This window comes from Momordica charantia, assembly GCF_013281855.1.
Source record: "Momordica charantia cultivar OHB3-1 chromosome 9 unlocalized genomic scaffold, Mcharantia_2.0 BLBB01000009.1, whole genome shotgun sequence".
Classification (NCBI taxonomy): Eukaryota; Viridiplantae; Streptophyta; class Magnoliopsida; order Cucurbitales; family Cucurbitaceae; genus Momordica; species Momordica charantia.
Window position 1 is genome coordinate 1,741,682 of NW_028275167.1, and position 19,038 is coordinate 1,760,719.

General features: G+C 34.9%; 1 protein-coding gene across 1 annotated transcript in view; it reads right to left on the reverse strand.

Annotated features, from left to right (window-relative positions):
• The window catches only part of LOC111020190 (midasin-like protein), a 41,220-nt gene that overhangs the window by 7,754 nt on the left and 14,428 nt on the right, over positions 1-19,038 (reverse strand). Inside the window, exons 23-59 of the mRNA XM_022296780.2 lie at positions 17,839-18,032; positions 17,703-17,757; positions 17,140-17,290; positions 16,391-16,464; positions 15,464-15,611; positions 15,165-15,263; positions 14,980-15,080; positions 14,783-14,872; positions 14,644-14,709; positions 14,352-14,516; positions 14,053-14,260; positions 13,086-13,966; positions 11,402-12,970; positions 11,145-11,322; positions 10,711-10,791; positions 9,454-9,530; positions 9,126-9,374; positions 8,554-8,689; positions 8,237-8,322; positions 8,065-8,150; positions 6,559-6,700; positions 6,378-6,467; positions 5,730-5,853; positions 4,833-4,987; positions 3,884-4,000; positions 3,425-3,562; positions 3,164-3,334; positions 2,865-3,053; positions 2,691-2,792; positions 2,346-2,558; positions 2,127-2,249; positions 1,712-1,793; positions 1,483-1,613; positions 1,238-1,402; positions 700-775; positions 511-623; positions 64-122 (exon numbers count right to left, since the gene is read on the reverse strand). Of these exons, the coding sequence (XP_022152472.1) occupies positions 64-122; positions 511-623; positions 700-775; positions 1,238-1,402; positions 1,483-1,613; positions 1,712-1,793; positions 2,127-2,249; positions 2,346-2,558; positions 2,691-2,792; positions 2,865-3,053; positions 3,164-3,334; positions 3,425-3,562; positions 3,884-4,000; positions 4,833-4,987; positions 5,730-5,853; positions 6,378-6,467; positions 6,559-6,700; positions 8,065-8,150; positions 8,237-8,322; positions 8,554-8,689; positions 9,126-9,374; positions 9,454-9,530; positions 10,711-10,791; positions 11,145-11,322; positions 11,402-12,970; positions 13,086-13,966; positions 14,053-14,260; positions 14,352-14,516; positions 14,644-14,709; positions 14,783-14,872; positions 14,980-15,080; positions 15,165-15,263; positions 15,464-15,611; positions 16,391-16,464; positions 17,140-17,290; positions 17,703-17,757; positions 17,839-18,032 (6,884 nt within the window). The remainder of the gene's footprint in view (positions 1-63; positions 123-510; positions 624-699; positions 776-1,237; positions 1,403-1,482; positions 1,614-1,711; positions 1,794-2,126; positions 2,250-2,345; positions 2,559-2,690; positions 2,793-2,864; positions 3,054-3,163; positions 3,335-3,424; positions 3,563-3,883; positions 4,001-4,832; positions 4,988-5,729; positions 5,854-6,377; positions 6,468-6,558; positions 6,701-8,064; positions 8,151-8,236; positions 8,323-8,553; positions 8,690-9,125; positions 9,375-9,453; positions 9,531-10,710; positions 10,792-11,144; positions 11,323-11,401; positions 12,971-13,085; positions 13,967-14,052; positions 14,261-14,351; positions 14,517-14,643; positions 14,710-14,782; positions 14,873-14,979; positions 15,081-15,164; positions 15,264-15,463; positions 15,612-16,390; positions 16,465-17,139; positions 17,291-17,702; positions 17,758-17,838; positions 18,033-19,038) is intronic.

The window sequence follows — 19,038 nt, forward strand, 5'->3', positions numbered from 1 at the left end:
TATAAAAGACCTCAAAGTATAAAAAACATTTAGGGTGCAGGGTTTAATAGGAAAATAACATGCCTTGTGATGGCCGAGTTAGAATTCGAATGCCGTAGGATAGAAAAAAGAGGAAACCATAACTGCAGGCAACATTGAGGCAGAAGTATTTTGTTAGTACTGAAAAATGTAAAACATAGGTTGTCAAGACGAGACAATTGGTCAGAAGCAGCAACGAAATAATTGTGATTCAGCAACTTGGAAACTCGTTTGAGAGAGAGAGAGAGAAAGAAAACGTTATAGCAATAGCCAGAAACAATATGGGGGGGGGGGGGGGGGGGGGGACGGACTATCCCTTAACCACTGGAAGTCAAGTTATTGCAATAATCAAATTAGAAAAATAGATTAAAGTAAAGAAACAAAAGATTTTCAAAGGGCAAAGTGAGATTTAGAATCCTCCCTTATCCTATGGAACAAAAGTAGTCTTGTAACTCATGGCATCAAACAACATAGAATGTACTATGGTATCACCTTTCCACAGTTGAGTTCGTACTGGTCCTGCACCTCATCAAGCAATGCTGGCCACGAGTCAAACTCAATATTTTTCCATGATGAAACTAATTCAAGAATAGGCTCCAGTTGCTCTGCAATTTATTGAATAGTTCTAGAAGATGGACTTCCAAGAGCAAAGCCAAAAAAGTTATAATTGAATATCCTTACCAGAGGAAGAAAACCTTGACCCATGTTCGGGTAACGTCTGCACGTTGTTAACCAGGATTTGCAAACCTGATAAAGCCTTATAGAGATCGTGGGGAAAACAGAAGGACAAAAGGGTCAATTGCTTATAATATAAAAATTAACCAGATAATTACAAGAAAATGTGAATTGCTAGATGCAGTACTGTCAGTTCCATAGGGAGTAACTTTCAACAAAGTACTAAATTTTATGTTTTAAGAATTGAAGTACACTCCATAATAAGTCTAATCTTATACATTACTCTTTTTTTTTTAATAAGAAACAAACTTTTGATTGATAATATGAAAAGGGAGAAAAATGTTCAAGGATTATGAACTCTCAATGGGGGTGAAAAAAGATAAAAAGACACCTAACAAGGAACGAAGATGTAGAAGGTACAAGAGAGTATAACAAATGATCTATTTCAGTCAAGAAACTATATCCCCTTAAAAACGATTTCAATCTCTAATATAAACTAGATACTTAGATTTCAAATAAATAGCAATATATTGCAGTACAATACCTTTGCTACCGGGGTGTCCACAGAAAAATTCTGAAGCATTTCAATTATATCCAAGATCTTCTGAAGAAGATGATGTTCTCCTTGATCAAGCAAAAGTGAAGAAACACGTTGATGAAGAGGAGCAAGTAACTTCACCATTTTTGCTATCATAGAAGGATTTGAATCCTGGGTAAAAGAGTTAAAACCCTAATATTAAATAACAGTATGTTAAAAATTAAAATATAACATAAATCACTTTGCAAAACCTTGTAGAAATTATATTTCCCAGCTGCTCTTTCAGGTAAAACGCAGTTCCCTTCATGCTCTAAACAGAGCCGTAATAAGTGCTCTGGTGCAAGTCTGGCGTCTAGACTTGACAACAACAAACCGCCAAAGTCTGGAGAACAACAAACAACAAACAAATATCAACTTCAAGGGTTCAAAGAATGATCATTATGAAATATGACCAACAGTCTTGGAGTCATGAAAACTCACCTTTAATCATCAATAAACCCGAATTATATGAACCAGAAAACGAAAGTAACCGGGATGCATCAGATATTTTGGAAGTTCCAGGCTGAAACCAAAGAAAAAAGTATCAGATAGTGAAGTTAAATAACATCCACGATGAATAAATCAGAAGGACAAAAGTGGAAAACAGAAAGCAAGAAGAATACTTTTACTATACTACCATTAAAAACCCATCATAATATCCAAATTCTTTCTGTGTGTGTTTGTGTTCAGAAGGAGACAAATTCAAAAGTATATTTAATGGCGGCAGTAAAAATATCCTTGAGAAAAGTGATGCAGAAACGTAACCAAAGCACTTATTACCTGGCGTGATTGAAAGTATGAGTTACCAAGAAAAGAAAAGAACAACAAAGCTCACAGCAATCTGTAATGAACTTACAGCTAAAACAAGATCAGGAGAGCCAAACAGCAGATTATGAATGTGGATCATCTGGTCAATCATAGACTCGTCCATTAGACTCCATTCATCTTCTGAAGTTTCATGTTGCTTGCTAGCTTCACCCTGGAAGATCATATATCATCTCAAACAATTAATGAATGAAAATAGTAAAGGATAAAAGATGCATTATATAATTGAAGATAAATCTGCAAGGGGTACCATCTCAGTAGTTTCTTCTTCAGAGAGTAACTCCATCTGCAAAGAGTTATCATTGTCTAATGACTCGTCAACATCAGGTTCAATAACCTTTTCAATTCTGAACACACGAGGTTTAAACTTGTATAATTGAGAGTCGCAGTCTTCTTTAGCTTTTGATTGAACTTTCATACTCATCCAAACATCCGCAAATACATTGAATATTTTATCCAATAGCTGACGAGTACATACCATAAATAAGATTGTTAAAAATCAGGAACAGGGAAATGAAAAAGCCATCAAGACTTGTATGATAAACTTATAAACATTCACAAATCTAAAGTAAAACATTGCAACAAGAAGCTTAACCAGAAAAGATGAAGTATCCATCAGCCTGGAGTCAGCAACAACATGTGAAGCACGGACTAGAATATTGTATTGTAGAGCACTTTTAAGTTGTGAAGTGCAGGCCTGTTATCAGAGTAGATGATATCAGAAATTGGATCATCATTAATTTCCTAAAAAGTAATAGAAAATACGGACCGTATCATTATCTATAGTTCCTCTCGAACGAATAACCGACTTTTCCAGCAAACCTTCCATTGCATATAACAAATCTGCAGCAGCACTAATATCATGGAAAGAAAATCCAGCCGATCCATTGTTTAAATCAACAGATATCTGATTGGAAGGAAGCACTCGTGGGAACCGCATAAAGGAATAAATTGAATTCTGGCACAATTCTCAAGATCAGCATCTAAACTTAGTGAAATCAATTATGCAAAAAAAAAAAAGAAAAAAAAAATAATAAGGAGAAGAAGAAGAAGTTTGAAAAATAATACCATAACTTGCTCCTTGTTATGCTCTTCAACTACACTAGGAAAGCACAAGCTTGATAAAACAAGAGACAAGCCTAGTTTCATTTCATAAACTGCCAGCTGAATGGGTTGAATTATATCAAGATATCCAGTATATTCATCCGATAACCGATCAATAAAGCGAGTAGCCATCTCCTGTGTAATCAAACCGTTTAATGTAAAATCTACCAAAAAGTAACTAATATTGTTGAGAAAAATAATCAACTATATAGATGCAACAAATACCTCCCAGTTGCGTACTCTGTCAATTTGGTGCGAGTCTGTTGCTTCAATATTAGTTAAGAAAATATTAACAAACTCAAAAAACTCCTCACACTCATGTTTCAACTTCTTAAACTTCCCGGGTTCCACACGAAAAACAACCTGAATAGAACAAAAAGTCACCACGATGACAGACCAATGACTAAAATTAAGAATCTCTCCAACTCTAAACAGCTGTAAATAAGTATCTACTTCTTAGCTTCCGATATATAGTTAAATAATGCTATTCTCCAGTTTAGTATTAAATATGTTTTTCTCAAACTAAAATTTGATTGTATTTTTCACAATGATGCATTATAAGTATTTTCCAGTACGATATTACGGCAAGTTGTTTCTAAAGTTAAAATTGATAGGAAATGACAACAAGCCAAAGTTTGGCTGCGAAACATTATCTCCTGCAACGAAATCAAAGTAAAAACAGACCTTTTTCTGCAATTTTCTACACTCCAGTTCAAGATTTCCAGATTTCTGTTTTCTTTCCTTATCAGCTTCTCCCACAATTGAAAACAATCCTGCCAAAAGTTCACACTCTTGCCGCACCTGCAACAACATTGTGTAGCAGCTTCAACTTATCATCTAATAAAAATGAAATATTGGCTTCTAGTTAATTTAGGAATGAGGGAACATAGGCAAGCCTAGGGAAGCAGTTTCACTCATTACAAAACCCCAAATAGCCACAAACAAGAATTGATGTCATTTTCAAAATTATTAATTCTAAACAATTGTGACATGGGTTATTTTAAAGGCATAAAACTTCGTTGACACATTAAAATAAAATCTGAGATTTTTGAATCATAGTAAAAATGTAATAAATGGTACCAAAAAAACATGGAATATACAAAACGTACATTATCTTTAAGGACAAAATAAAATTCTAGAAAATTTTAATTTAAATTAAAAAAAACCAAACTTTCATTAAGAAACATGAAAGAAATACAAGCACATACAAAAAATGACTCCAATCCAAAAGAAAAAAGTCTAATTGATATTTAATGGTCACCCTTCAGAAAGGAAAAGAAAATGCTGTGGAAGAACTTCATTAGAGCCTTTTTTTGGATCATTTGGAGAGAAAGAAATCAACGCACTTTCAACGATAAATCTCTCCCATTTGACAGACTTTTTGGAAATATAGTCTTTTTAGTCATTACTTGATGTAAATGCTCTCCATTATTTCATCACCATAGCTACACTTCCCTTTTAGCTAATTGTAAGTGCTCATGTAATCTCCTTCTTGTGGGCTTTTGTAATTTCATACATCAATGAAATTGTTTCTTTCACCAAAAAAAAAAATTTGATATTTACAAAATGACTTAGAAACGGATGCCCAAAAGGAGAGTTGAAACTTTGTTTAAAAGATATCTTAAAATAATACCTGAGTTTCGACTTCAAGTGAAGATTTCTTTTCCACTAATTGCGAATATTTGTAATAATATTTGATGGAAGGATCCAAATGACAGCAACTAAGCAACAGATACAATCGCAACTCTCCAAGTCTTAACCACACACGACCAAGTTTATGATGCAGATCTTACAAAAAGATGAGAAGAAAAGTTGTAAGAAAGCACAATGAAACAGGAAAAAAGTAAGCAATTCCATCATTAAAGCTAGATGTCCAGCCAACAAACTAATAAAGTCACAGATCTGCAGGAAGGTTAACCATATACAAATAAGATAAAAGAGAAATATCATGGTAAAAACTTCTCCAGTGGCCACCTAAACTCAAAGCTACATAAATAGTTCATCCAAAGATAAGATAATGAGAGAAGGCAGAGAGGATATCCCTCCATGATCCTCACTAGTTATTTTATGTGAAGCAGTTGGGTTGGACTAGGATCACCCTTCCGTTCCAGTTCTTTCATTAGATTCTAAGACTATGAGAGGCTTTCAGTACCTGGTGGATGACGCCTAAGTGCCTGTGATTGTTGGCCCTAGGCTACAAGAATCTAGGATCTTGGCAATCAACTTACCTTTCCCCCTCCTGTAAATTATAAACCTACTTCTTAGTATTTGATAAGGATATGTGGCTTTTAAGGAATAGGAGAATCTTTTAAAACTCATCAAATCATTGAGCAAAGAGGGATAATCTTCTCAGGCCATTATTTCGGCTACTACTACCAAAGAGTTTGACAATGCCCCATTATTTATGGCTTTAATTAATTAGAGATCTTTTTAATCTCCTCAGCTCTAAACATGAGCCTGGGCCTTCGTATACATTTATTAATAAAAAATTTAGTTGACATAATTCGTAGAGATATGGTTATTTGCTTACCTGTTGAGATATCATGAGAAAAGAGATCTTTAAGCAGCGGTTCAATGAACAAATGCACAGAGTTTTTCAATCTCCGTTGGCTTGATTTTGCAACAAGGGAGCAAAACAACTGAATGCTTTCTTGCTGCAAAAATATAAGCTAAAGCTTTTAGGAAAAATAATGGATCACATTCGCAAAACCCGTGGGAAAAAAGGGGTGTAAAAGGATAAAAACAATTATTTACAGAACAGGGTTTGCAGTCTACAGCAGATGTAAAGAAACATGAAAACAAGACCAAGCATACACAACTAGTTTAGGAATCTATATGAAAACGTTACATTCATTTTTATCTAAATTCGATAATCATGTATCTGACTCAAGGAAAAAAATGTAATCCCAACTCATTTATTATTACAGATTATACAACTAAATGCAAGGTACCTCCCTACACAGGTTAAGATTGATCCAAGTTGTCCCTCTTTTTGTATTTTGTTCCTTATTTAATACACTTGTTTCTCATCATTTTAAACACACCGAATATGTCTCTTACTTAATAATTACTAGGGTAAAGTTAAGGGTGAAAGACAAACAACACAGCATCCATGAGCATGGTATTAATGGGATCTTTTGTAAGGTAACACAAGTCAATAACTTTTCAAAGAGCATACCGGAATTTTGTCCTTCTGAAAAAAACTTAGAAGGGACTTTATCTCAACAAATTGGTCCGCATCAAAAGATTTTTCATGAGCATAGATAATCTGCAAGCACCCGTATAAAAGGGAGTCAATTTAAACTCTCACTTTCATATATGAAACATAGGATCTCCAGATCAAAGAAAATCAAATCTACCTGCTGGAAAAGATTACAAGCAGCAGATAAAAGTAAAGTGTGCGCATCTGCTGCCTGCGGTGGTCTGTGCCAAAGATAACAAGCTGCTACTTGTATCTTCAAGCGTTTAGAGAAGAAGTCTCTGATAGCAGAAGGGCGCCATCTGAATGAAGAGAAAAATCATGAAGGATGCATCATGCAAAATTCTAACATAAAGAGAGAATCTTTCCAAGTGCATGTCTATTTAGTCCCAGCCAAGGCACTATCTTTAAATGTGAACTAGTGTTTTGAATCTAAATTTTCCTTCGGCAATAAAAGCCCAAAGAGATAGTACTTCGTATAAAACTCGTCAATAGTCATAACCATTTGTCCAGATTCATTCCGGAAGAACTTTATTTGAAGCACACTTCTACCTATATATTACCCTCCCTTCATTTTGAAAGCAGTCCTTTTTTACCTTATCAAACTTTATCATGAAAAGAAATCACCATCCCAAACACTTCAATTTCTTCTATTTTCCATCCAGCCAATATCATAATTTCTCATAGCCGGATACCAAACGTATTAGTAATGTTCACTCCATTAAAAGGAAAACCTGGCACCTAAGTGAAGCATAAGAAAACATGCCTACTCATGCAATATTTCCCAAATTTTCAGTATCTGAAATGAAAAAATTGTATCATTATCCTTTTTTAATGATGAGAAACATGTAGCATTTCATTGATATGGTGAAATATTTTAAAAAGAGGAGAAAGAAATCCCATGCCAAGGAGGCTACAAAAAGGATCTCCAAATGACCAAGAGTGCGGTTAAACTGTAGCTATGAAAATATGAAGAATGTCCGCACAATGAATGAGCAAAAAAAGATATATCATTAGGGAAACTATCAAAAGATTTTCCTTTATCGTGGAAGATGTGGTGGTTTGTTTCTATCAATGTAGACCAAAGGAAGGCTCCAACAAATTTGATCCATAGGAGCTTCATTTCTCTATGGAACAGGTGATCAAAGGAAAGCTCTAACAAAATTGCATCATTTTCAGCCCAAAGGTTAAAATGTTGACATCAGAATGTTGCTTGGATGTGTTTTCTCAATTTGCTCTCAAGAACCACAAGTCCTAAGAAAATCAAGGTAATTTGACATCTAAAAGTCTGGCCTAAATAGAATGGATGGGATTTAAAAGATACATCTGAATCCTCTTCTTCCTAGAGATGATGCAATTTTTTACTGAATTTTGTTTTGAACTTTACATTGTTCTTAGCTTCGTCTTACTAAGAATAGAAGCAGAGTTCTTTTACAGAAGTTTGGGAAACTGTTGCTCAAATCACAGGATAGTTTTCTTTTCTGGGAAGGGGCATCCCCGTCCCTGTCCTTTGGGCTGTTTTGTTTGGTCACTTTTGTTTCAATGAAAGTGTTTCTTATTAAAAAAAAAAAAAAAAGAAAAGAAATCACAGAATAGAATAAAAGTTCTCCCGACAGAACACCCATTTAATTTCATCGATATCTAGATGAAAAATACATAAACTTACAGAATCTGGGAAACTGTTGCTGAAATCACAGGTTGTACAAGTACGTGAGGCACTGGAGTTTCATAATCCACAACCTTTGAGAAATTCTGCATACAAGAAAATCATATAAAAGATACCAAATTATATACCGAAGGTTCATATTGATAATCAACCATATAATGTACACCTCTACCTTGACAAAATCAGGGCAATGAATCCACAAAGACTGATGCCACCTAAACCACATCTCGAGAAAAAAACTGGCTGCCTTTGTACACACTGAGAAGCAAGCAGATCAAATTTATAAGTAATAGAACCATATACGTGTGCTAGAATGCATGTGAGGTATTGATCCGGGGAAATTATCCTCCACTTAAAACCCAAGCTAATCCCCATGAAGAAAGAATTTTATTTCCATGATACAAATAAAGCCAGTCTTCATATTTCCGTCCACTATCAAGCATATAAATAACATAAAGGAGAAAAAAACTGTAATATAACTGTTTAAACCTGTATCCGTAGGATCCCACTCATCCAGAGTCCACAGCATATTTTGATGCGCACTAAACATCTGGGGAGATCTTGATGAGAATTTCAATGAAAAATGTAAAGTTTCCTTAACGAGGTTGGATAAGCCGCATAATGACTATCATCAAAGCAAAAAAAATCATAATATAAGTGTTTGCAACTAAAACTTGGTATTGTCATAAGCTTTTAAATTGTAACACATGAAAAATGTGAAAACGCATCAAATAGAAGAACTAACCACAGTAGAACTATAACAGGCATTTGTAAAATACCAAGTTGCAAATTGGAACAAACTTCTGTTTAATCCTGATCAAAGTCTTATAAATTATAGAGCAATAAGAATAAACATTTTAAGAAAATCTAAGACAACAGATCAAAATTTTATCGTTTACAGTTAACAAGGCTTAGATAAATGAGCAGTTGCAAATTATACAAGTTCCTTGTCATTAAAGAACTTGATTGTGGCCGAGCTTCAATCTGGTGGCTGCTTCTGTACATATTATAAATAAAGCTAAATTTAAAATGAGAATAAAGAATGAAGCTGTTAAACTTACTTGCTTCAGTCTTTCCCGATCAAACAAAAGTATTGATGAAAGCTCACGCAGTAACAGCATATCGAGGAAAAAACTAGAACTGTCATTCATAGGAAGAGTATCCAACCAAACATCAGGATCTGCCTCTATAAATATGTCATAGCCAGAAGGCCGACAGACAAATGACATTTCTTCCTGAACACGATGGTCCTTTGATTCCAGAATTGCCTTTGCATTGTTCTTCTCATGTTCAACTCTTACCAAGAGCATCTATTATACAGAAAGTAGATTTCCTTTTTCATTTAATGATAAAATTAATTTGTACAAGAAGTAAATAAGAGATACAAACCTCATAAATGTCCTGCAAATTCTGAGCAACATCATCTTCATCAACTTTACCAACTATACAAGAGGACATAGAAAGACCTACAACAATACAAAATGAAAAAAAAAATAAAATCAAATCAAAAATAAAAAAACCAGCTGCATAGCTTCAATTTACCAAAAAGAAAAGGAACTCATACTAAAATTTTATAGTTAAGAAACATCGTGTTGGCAATGTGAACTGTTGTTACCAAGAGGGTGAAAAAAACCAAATGAAAAGAAATAGAAGGATTTTCAGAGTCAAATAAAGAGCTAGCGGATGATGAAATATGAACTGTGGCTCGCTCTAAGAAAGCTGAATTTGAGGTTTTCCATACCTATTTTTATTCCCTAACCGTTCAGTAGGCAGAAGGTAGCTGTAACTACTTTTGTATTTTGGTGCTTTGTTTCTTACGCAAGTAAATTTTAAGCCAACAGTCCAATCCTAATGTAGCAGACAAGCATCTTTAGAGTACATTAAGTTTAACGCTTTCCTTCTAAAATTCTGGTTTTCAATTTGTTTTAGTCAAACAATAAGTTAAAAGTTTGTTGTTTCATTGAAAAAGGAAGTCGGCTCTCTTGGGTGCCCTACTCAGTGTATAATGTGCAAACTGAACTATGAAACAGGTTTTTTTTCTCAAATAAGAGTATTTGAAACAGCCAAGGAGAAACAGCCTCACAAACAAAATTAAAATAAAATATCCCATCTCTAAAATGACAAGTGAAAACTTGCCCAGAGAGAGATTAAACATAACTGGACTCTACATCTCCTCACAAGAACCCTCTACGCCTAACAATATCCTTCAATTCCTTTCTAGCCAAAAAATTGAAGCAGTGCACCATTCATTTTACATCTGAGTGGGAATTTTCATTCAGACAGACTTTTTTGGTGGAGAAATCAAAATTTTGAAGATAAGCTAGTTAAGATTTAGTTAACAGAGGAATGGAACAATCTGTTGGCTTAATTCACGATTATTCAGGTTTCCTTTTCAGGTGGAGCATTGAATTTACATAATCCCCTGGTTTTAATGTGGAAGAAAAGAAATAAGAAAAAGGTACCAGTGCAATTCTAGGTATCAAAACCAAAATTGCCTACACGCGAGCACATGTACACAGGCATTATTTTACGTGTCCTACTCTATTTCTTCCACTTATAAAAGAGACAACCAAGTTCTGTTTTGCTCCATAAAAAAAAAGACTGTACTGTAACGTAAAGTCCCAAGGAAATATTGAAGAATCCTACCTTCCATTGCAAGGCAGCGTAGCTCAGGATTGGATGATGCAATAACTTCAATTAAAATATCCTTCCCTGCTACTGTTGAGACTGCATAACAAAATGAAAACAGCTTGCTAAAAGAATATAGAAGAACATATAAGTACAATACTGATGTAATGTTTAGTTACTAGAATATAGCCGTTGGTTGTTAGTAGTTAAAACCTTTTATTATTTATAGTTATTATAGCCGTTGGTTTTATTGGTTAATTGGTAGTTAGTTGGCTTAGCAACCTACAAAAGGCCAAGCCAAGTCTGTTGAAGGAATAAGAGTTTCTTCCAAGTTTCCATTCTGTTGGTTTACACCAAATACTTTCTTATTTTTCTTACAATAAAGAGAAAAGAAAGCTGCAAATGAACATAAATTGTCCAGAATAGAGAATCAAGAAATCAAAGCCCCTTACCTCTATCGTGTAATTTTATCTTTACTGGCCATACACATTCACACAGTCTACAAAGTTGCTGTTGCTTGTAATATAGGTCAGCAGAAGAAGGTGAAGGTGGGTGACCACCATAAATCCACAATAATGACTTCTCCGAGAGAAATGACAAAGAAGTCCTTTCAAGTTTCTTACTCTCCCTCTAAGTAAAACAAAGAAAATCCATTAGCTAAAGAAGAATATTCATGTTCACCTATCTTTCAAATTCATTACCAGCTTACCAGTATGACTTCAACGGCATCTGGAAAGAAATCCTTGAATCGAAGGACATCTTTAATCAAAAATCGTCCAGAAACTTGTAACTGCTCAAAATTCAAAGAGACAAGTCCATCCCAGAGTAATATGTGATCATCAAGAAGAGTGCTGTAAGACTGAATAAGCATACTAAAAGAAGCAGACTCAACAAGCTTAGAAGATGGATCTACAAGCTTGCAAAAGATTTCCTGCTCCAGTGCTCGCAGAGATTTCAAAACGGGTAAGAGCCCTCGAGTTTCATTACTTAATTCGTGGCTGCTTTCAGCATTCCATTGTCGATAAGTAAGCATTAAAAGACCTATGCAGTTGATAGCATTACGTAGGGCTGTGCAGGACAACTGAAGCTCATCTTTTGACAGTTCTAATTCGTTTAATTCATCATTCTTATCTTCACCCGTCATAGCAACTATCTCAGATGATAAAATAGGCATTGGATGAACATCAAAATCTATTCCGAGACGAGATTTGATCTTATAGCGAAGGTGACAGATAAAATTCCACAATGGATGCTCCATAACCTGTTTGATTGATGTCAAATAGAAATTGAAAAATTGGCAAAGTGGCTGCAATATAGAACTAAACCAATCAAACCAGGTGATATAGAGCTCAATATCCATTTCAGATGCTTGCTCGATTGCCCAGTTGGCAGCAAAAAATAACTTATTATTAGTCAATTTCCAGTTGAATTCATTTTGCACTTGAGAGCTCAATATCATACTGTCTGAAGCCTTCGGAAACAATAATTTCTTTAACATCTTCAAATCCATTAAATATGTCCGTGCATATCCACAAGCAGAAAAATTACCGTCAAGGGGATATCCCTTCCTAGCAACTCCAAGTTCATGTAATGCACATCGAGCTCCAAGAAACTCCAAATACGTACAATTCTGCTTTACGCAGGCCTCTTTTGAGTGCCAGACATAATCTCTCAATTTTATGGGCATTGGCCATCCTCCAGGATAACAAAGAGATGCAATTGATACATCACATTTAGAGAGGCATGAATCTGATAAATATAAATTTTTTGCATTTTGGACAATATCCATCCCCTCAGCCTCACCAAATGAAGAAAGATAAGTATGCTCCCAACTTACTTGAAGGCTCCACCATGGTTTACAGCCATGCATAATAAGTTGCTGGAACAGCTGCACCCAGCGTGCAAGTTCAATGTACGTTAAGCGAACATTAAGGTGAGAACCTTCGTCTCTTGCATAGACATGAGAATTTGCCATGGATTCAACCAATTTGGTGCCAGGAATACCAGATAAAGCAAGAAATCTCCGCGTGTCATTCAGTTCAATATCTTTCTTACTGCACTGAGCTCCATCTTGCAGCCAATGAGGCTGTAACATGAATATTTCCACCCCCCTATTTCTCATTGCACGAGAAACCTCTCCATGAATTGGATTAACAGTAAGGAATATCCGAAAATTAACATGTGGGTGTAAGACTAGCGGCTCCCCATCAACAGTCCCGCATTCATTAATAGTAATTGATCCACAAGACTCCACCAATGAATTGATTCTATCAAGTACCTAGTAAACAAAGAAATAGGAAAATGAGAAGAAATCAACATATGCCAACATAGCCGAAGAATAAAGTAAAAAAAAAATGGCTGTTACACAAATTATTATGATAGCTCTAACTTACAGTGGGGTTACACAAATTAGCATTCTTAAGGATGATCCATTCTCCACGTTCTATAGCCTTGACTAGTATTCCGATCACCCATTCGAACTTTGCTGAAAATGGCTGTTTTTTATCACTATCTTCCAACTTTGAAACCATCTTCAAGCATCTTTCAAGATCCTTTTTGGCTGGAACATCTTGAAGGTATGACATAAGTTGTTTGATGATATCAACTAACAAACCAAGAGAATCCACAATTCTATTCCAATTCTTTGCATACACACAAGCAGAACTTGTTGCCAACTGGAAGCTGATTTTTGATGAAAAAGAAAGCCATTTAGTCATTATACCGTTTCCATTTCTATCAAACACCTTCATGGAAGATTGTATTTGCACACTACAATATTTGTTGACATGATAGCCAACTTGATCAACAACATGTCGGAAATTCCGAATGGCATCATATTGCTCAAAGCACCCAAGCAATTCTGATATATCAGTTGTGGATGAAAGATTGAGCTCATTAAGTACATTTCCAGTGAGCTGAGCAAGCAACCTTATGAGAGAAGTTTTGCCAGATGAAGATGAACCAACCAGAATGCACATCCATTGATGTTGAATGCAATGTGCAACAGCTTCCAAGTTTTGACGAATTCCTGCCAAAATCTTAAGCTGACTGTTCGCTATGCTACACGCTTGAATGCTATTCCTTTCAATGGCAATATTCCCCACAATTAAATACTTTGAATTAAGCTGAATTCGTGGATAAGGATTTATAAAAGGTTTTTCACCAAATACTTGCTCATAAAGCCGCAGAACTTCCCTGCGATCATCAGGTGTCCGCATCCGCTGAATGTAAACAATGTTGAGGAAGCAATAATTTCTTAATCTTTCCGGTGCACCTTAAAAAAAATTAAAACAGAAAAGCTTTTAGAGCACAGATCTATGCATAAGAATCAACCAAGTACAACCAAAGAGGAGCCCAAACCTTCAATAATGTGACAAGATCGAAGAACATCACGAAGATTAAACTCCCAAGGTGACCCATTCTGAGCAAATTTTTTATATAGCATTACTTCTTCATGCAACTTTTTATTGAACAAGATCAATTTAGATAGCAAAGGCTTAGGGATTGATTCATAAAGTGAGCTACAAATGAAAAGATAGTCATCCTCAACCAACTCATCCAAATAAACCTGAAAACAAATTAAAAAACAGTCTGAAGTCTAACATTTATAACATGATAAGGAATAACTATTCAAACTGTCAAGGTACTGATGAAAATACCTTAGTGAACCGATTGAGGAATGACTTAGGAAGGCCTTTCCTTCCACCTCCTTGAGATGAAGGATTTTGACATGCAAAAACTCTAAAAGATGGTGGACATTTAAACGTAAGTGCCAGCTCGGGAATAAACACCTCAGCTCGATGGTCCAATATGGCATTCAGACCCTGCAAAAGAATTTCCATAAACAAAATATTACTCTGCTTTTTCCATCTCTATTAAGAGGAAGAAGGTCAACTGTGAAATAAATTACTAATTAGAGAGAGAAGAAATTATGGGATCTTCAAACCGTGCCTCTAAAACTGATTGTGGAGCAAGATTCAGTTCATCCAGCAAAACCCAACAGCCTTCCTTCAGAGCCTACAGAAAAATGGGGGAAATATTATATACTAAACTTGATGACATGATTATTTCCAATACAATGGATCCTAACCTGCAACAAGATCCCATCAGACCATGCAAACTTTATTCCCTCATCACTCTCTACTGGTAAATCGGACCCCAACAAATCCATCATATCAGTCTGTACCACAAATATGATGATGACAAAAGCAAGATAGAGTATGAATTTGGTATATGTCAGATGATGGTCCGAATAAAATATCAAAATAGGTATGTGAAAAATATTACCTGCTCAGACAAATTTATACGTACAACTCTATGTCCAGAAAATTGTCCCAATGCCACAATCAAACTCGTTTTCCCAACACCTGGACTACCCTCTAGTAAAACTGAAAAGTACAGTTCCATTCAGAATGCTTAAGTTTGAGAATCTCATAACAAATAAATTAAGACACAAGTCTACTTGGACAAACCAGGCTTTGAAAGCTGCATAGCCCGCAGTACTCTTAAGGCATTTTTGTGGGTTGTTGGTGCCAAAAACTCATATTTACCACTATCATGAGGTAGACAGCCTATAAACAAAGCCACTATTGCTTAGCTACAGCCGAAAAAATGGACATTTCTACATCATATGGAAAAGGAACTGATTGCAACTAAACTACCATAAATTAATTGAAAACAAGCCATAAGAAATAACAGAAGCATTAATTGAAAACAAGAAAATCAGACTTTAGCATCGCTCCCATAATTATAAACAGATGAAAATGTATACCTTTTTCAACATAGAATGGTTCAATACCAAAGAGATTGTCGTCTTGCATATAGTCAGTGTTCGAAACATCTGCAGCTAATCTAAGCTCCCCCCAGCCATAACTATTGAGTCTCACAAGTTTCGACCGTTCAGGTTTAGTGTCGTCTAACTGTAGCAGGAGAAATAGTGTCCATCAAAATCCAGTGCTTAAAGCTGGGAAAGAAACGCACAAAAAGGGAGGAAGAGGAAACCTCCCATCTAGCCAAAAGAGTATCAAAATTCAATTGACTTCATAAAAAAAAAATAACTACAATACTCATAAGAATACACCATCTAAACCCACAAATTAATTCTACCAAAAATCTCCTGTGGAGTTTTAAAAATTTCATCAACAGTTTGCCAAGCTTTAAAAAGAATAAGAAAGTAGAAGGGGCATGGTCCTTGTTTTCTCCGCTAGCAACTACCTCCCTTCTTTTTAACTTTTTGCATTATATTCTAGCTGCCTTTTGTGCCATTTCTTGTAAGTTCTAAGAGCAACTTCTTTTCCCTTTATGAGTTTTTCTGTTTCCTATATACCACTGATTTGATGAAATGGTTCTTGGCTTCCTATAAAATATATATGTTTTTTTATTTACATATTTCAATTACTTTTCATGGAGAAGCATATGATTCTTTTAATAACAAACCGAACTTTCATTGAAATCAAATGAAAAAGAATAAACAAGGGCATCCAAAAAATTAGTCTGACAAAAGAGAATCTTCTTTAAAAAAGGAACCCCAATCCAAAAGAACTAACACCTAGAACCCACGAATCTTTAGATATGACACTATATATCGCACCCCCAAGAAATTGAAGAACTCAACCTGACTATCGAGTAAAAAGAAGGTATAGTACACATCCAAGAAGCAAAATTATCAAAACAATAAACAAAACAGGGGGTTGACAACCTTTAGTTTCTCCAAAAGGAATGAAAAGCATCTTTCCCGCAATTCTTCTGCATCTCTTTTTGACATACCTGTTCCTGAGAATGAATATAATAAAACGATTCTCGTTATGGAAGAAACTAAACATCTAGTTCCTTTTACTTCTAATTCCTAAACAACTTGAAAGGGAGAGGTTCATCAACTTATGCAGCCTTTTTAGTAAATGAAGTTTTTACCAATAATAATACAACAGAGAACATACCCGAGGTTGCAATTTTCCATAGCTCAGAATCATTTCTCTCCGATAGGCGAACATCATCAGAATAGATAGAAGAGAACTAAAAGCACTGAATTCATGGAACTAATGGAAAGTTCCATAGAGCATTTAAGTTCCTAAGTCGATGAACTAACGAAGGGTTTTAATGTTATTCACCCATTTTCTATTAGCTCATCTAAAATATGTGTCCCCTTGGCTTCATGTTGTATCTTTACCCGTTTTTACTCCACTTTCTTCCCACTTTTTCCATTTCATTACTAATATTCCATCAAACTTAGTTCCTTATTAGGCATTTCAACTGAGTTTGTCCATGAAGATGGGTTGTACTTATAAATATACACAGGAAAAATAAGAAGTGTAAAGATATAGTTAAATAGTGAAGAAGTCAAATATTTAATGTTAATTCTGGGTTCCCAAGCATAAGCATAAATAGCCCATAAAACATCATTAAAGAACTGCAAGGTTTCTAGCAAACATGTAACGCTGCAGGAATTACCTAAACTTAAACCGTCTAGCAGAACAAGGAATGCTCCATGAAGGAATGCATATTCAGGCCCTAGATTCCTCTCGGTTGAATCAATAAAGGCAACCCAAGAAAGTAGATCTCTTACTGTGAGCACTCTCCCTGATCGAAGCTGGTTAAACCACTGTAATCAACAGAAATAAATTATTTAATAAATGGGTACGAGAAACAAACCAAGCTGCAGGATTGACGTAATAAAAGGTGTTTTCTTAACTTGCGGTAGCATCTGAAACAATTATAGCTGTCAGATATTAATCAATCATGATGGTTAGTTATCTGTTGTTTAGCATCTCAAACAATAATAGCTGAATATGTCAGAAGTCAATTGAATTTTAATTTCATCACTGAAAATTTTTCTTTCCTTCATAAAAAGGAAAGAAGGAAAAGGGAAAAAAAGGAACATACTCTTAGAAAACGATGATGGGATAACACAGATGGTAGGACTTTAAATTAATACTAACCCATTAATATGTGAAGAATAAGCTATACTCTGGTTCCAAAAGAACAAATTTCATTCATATAGCAAGGAAACATACCTCCCAAAAACTTAGCATTAGATCCACGAGATGTGTAACTCTAGGATTGGAAATCCTGTAAACATATATGCTAGTAAAAATCACGGAATATTTGATTAAATATTGCTGCCATGATAAAAAGACGCAAAGAACCTACCTTGTCAGAGCAATACTTCTGAGCTCGTTCAGCTCCCCAACAGGAGGAACCCATATCTCCGTAAACCTATTACGAAGAGCTGGAGATAGCTCCTTCTTACCATAATCACCACCAGGATTCATAGTTGCGAAGAGAAAGAACTCAGGGTGAGCGGTCACTGTTTCCAGAAATTGTCCTCCTTTCTCAGCCAAAGCCTACAAATGTTCATCACAATGTAAAATGGAGCAACACTTAAAACAACTTGGCAAGTATTACAATAAACTTATAACTACAGATATAGCAGAACTCATGAAACAAAAACCTGTATGTACTGCAAAACATTTACACCAAAAGAGACTGATTACTAGTTGCAGAAAGATCCAAATGGAATCAAATCTCATGCTGTCTACCTATCATGTCGTCGGCTATGTAAGACAATAAATCTAACTTTCTCAGCACTAGTCAAAACTATGAAACAGCAGTCAATAATATTTTACTTTTTCTCTTCTATTTTGGTGCAGAAGGGTGAGGATAAAACCAGAAAAAAATACTTTTATAATGCGAAAGAATATAAAAGAAATATTATGACTATCTGAAACAGAGAGCATAAATAATTAACTGGAAATATTATAAAACAAAAATTAAAACCAAATCTACATGTTCTCAAGAACATGGAAAAAAGTTGTCATGAAACAGAGAGTCCTTAAAACACTTTTCTGTTATTCTCACCAAAAGATTTTTTTGGGTAAGAAACAAAAGAATATATTGACTAGCAAAAAGAAATTAAAAATTGTAATTGGATGACTTGTACATGTTAACATTATTATACACATTGAAATCGGTAATTTTGAAACAAATGATAATTTCATTTGTTCTAAACGAATAGGTCATCTTAATTTTTAAAAAGCACCTTTCTGAGAATATAATTATTGAATTTATGTCTTAAAAAAGCGAAAACCTGTCTGAAAACATTTTCCTAACAAGTCCTAAAATAAACCTTCCAAGGCCAAAAGGCATAGGTAGCCGTATAATTTCTTCTCTACTTTTCCCCCCTTTCTCAAAAATGCATCAGTTTCTTGCAAATTCTCAGATAACAGCTACAGTAGCCACATCCTGAACATGTTGACTTTCTTCAAAAATCATCGCAGAAAGATTTGAAGAAAAATAATTTGCTATTCTGTCAAACCATCGAATTATAGATGAAAGCAAACTTCTTCAACA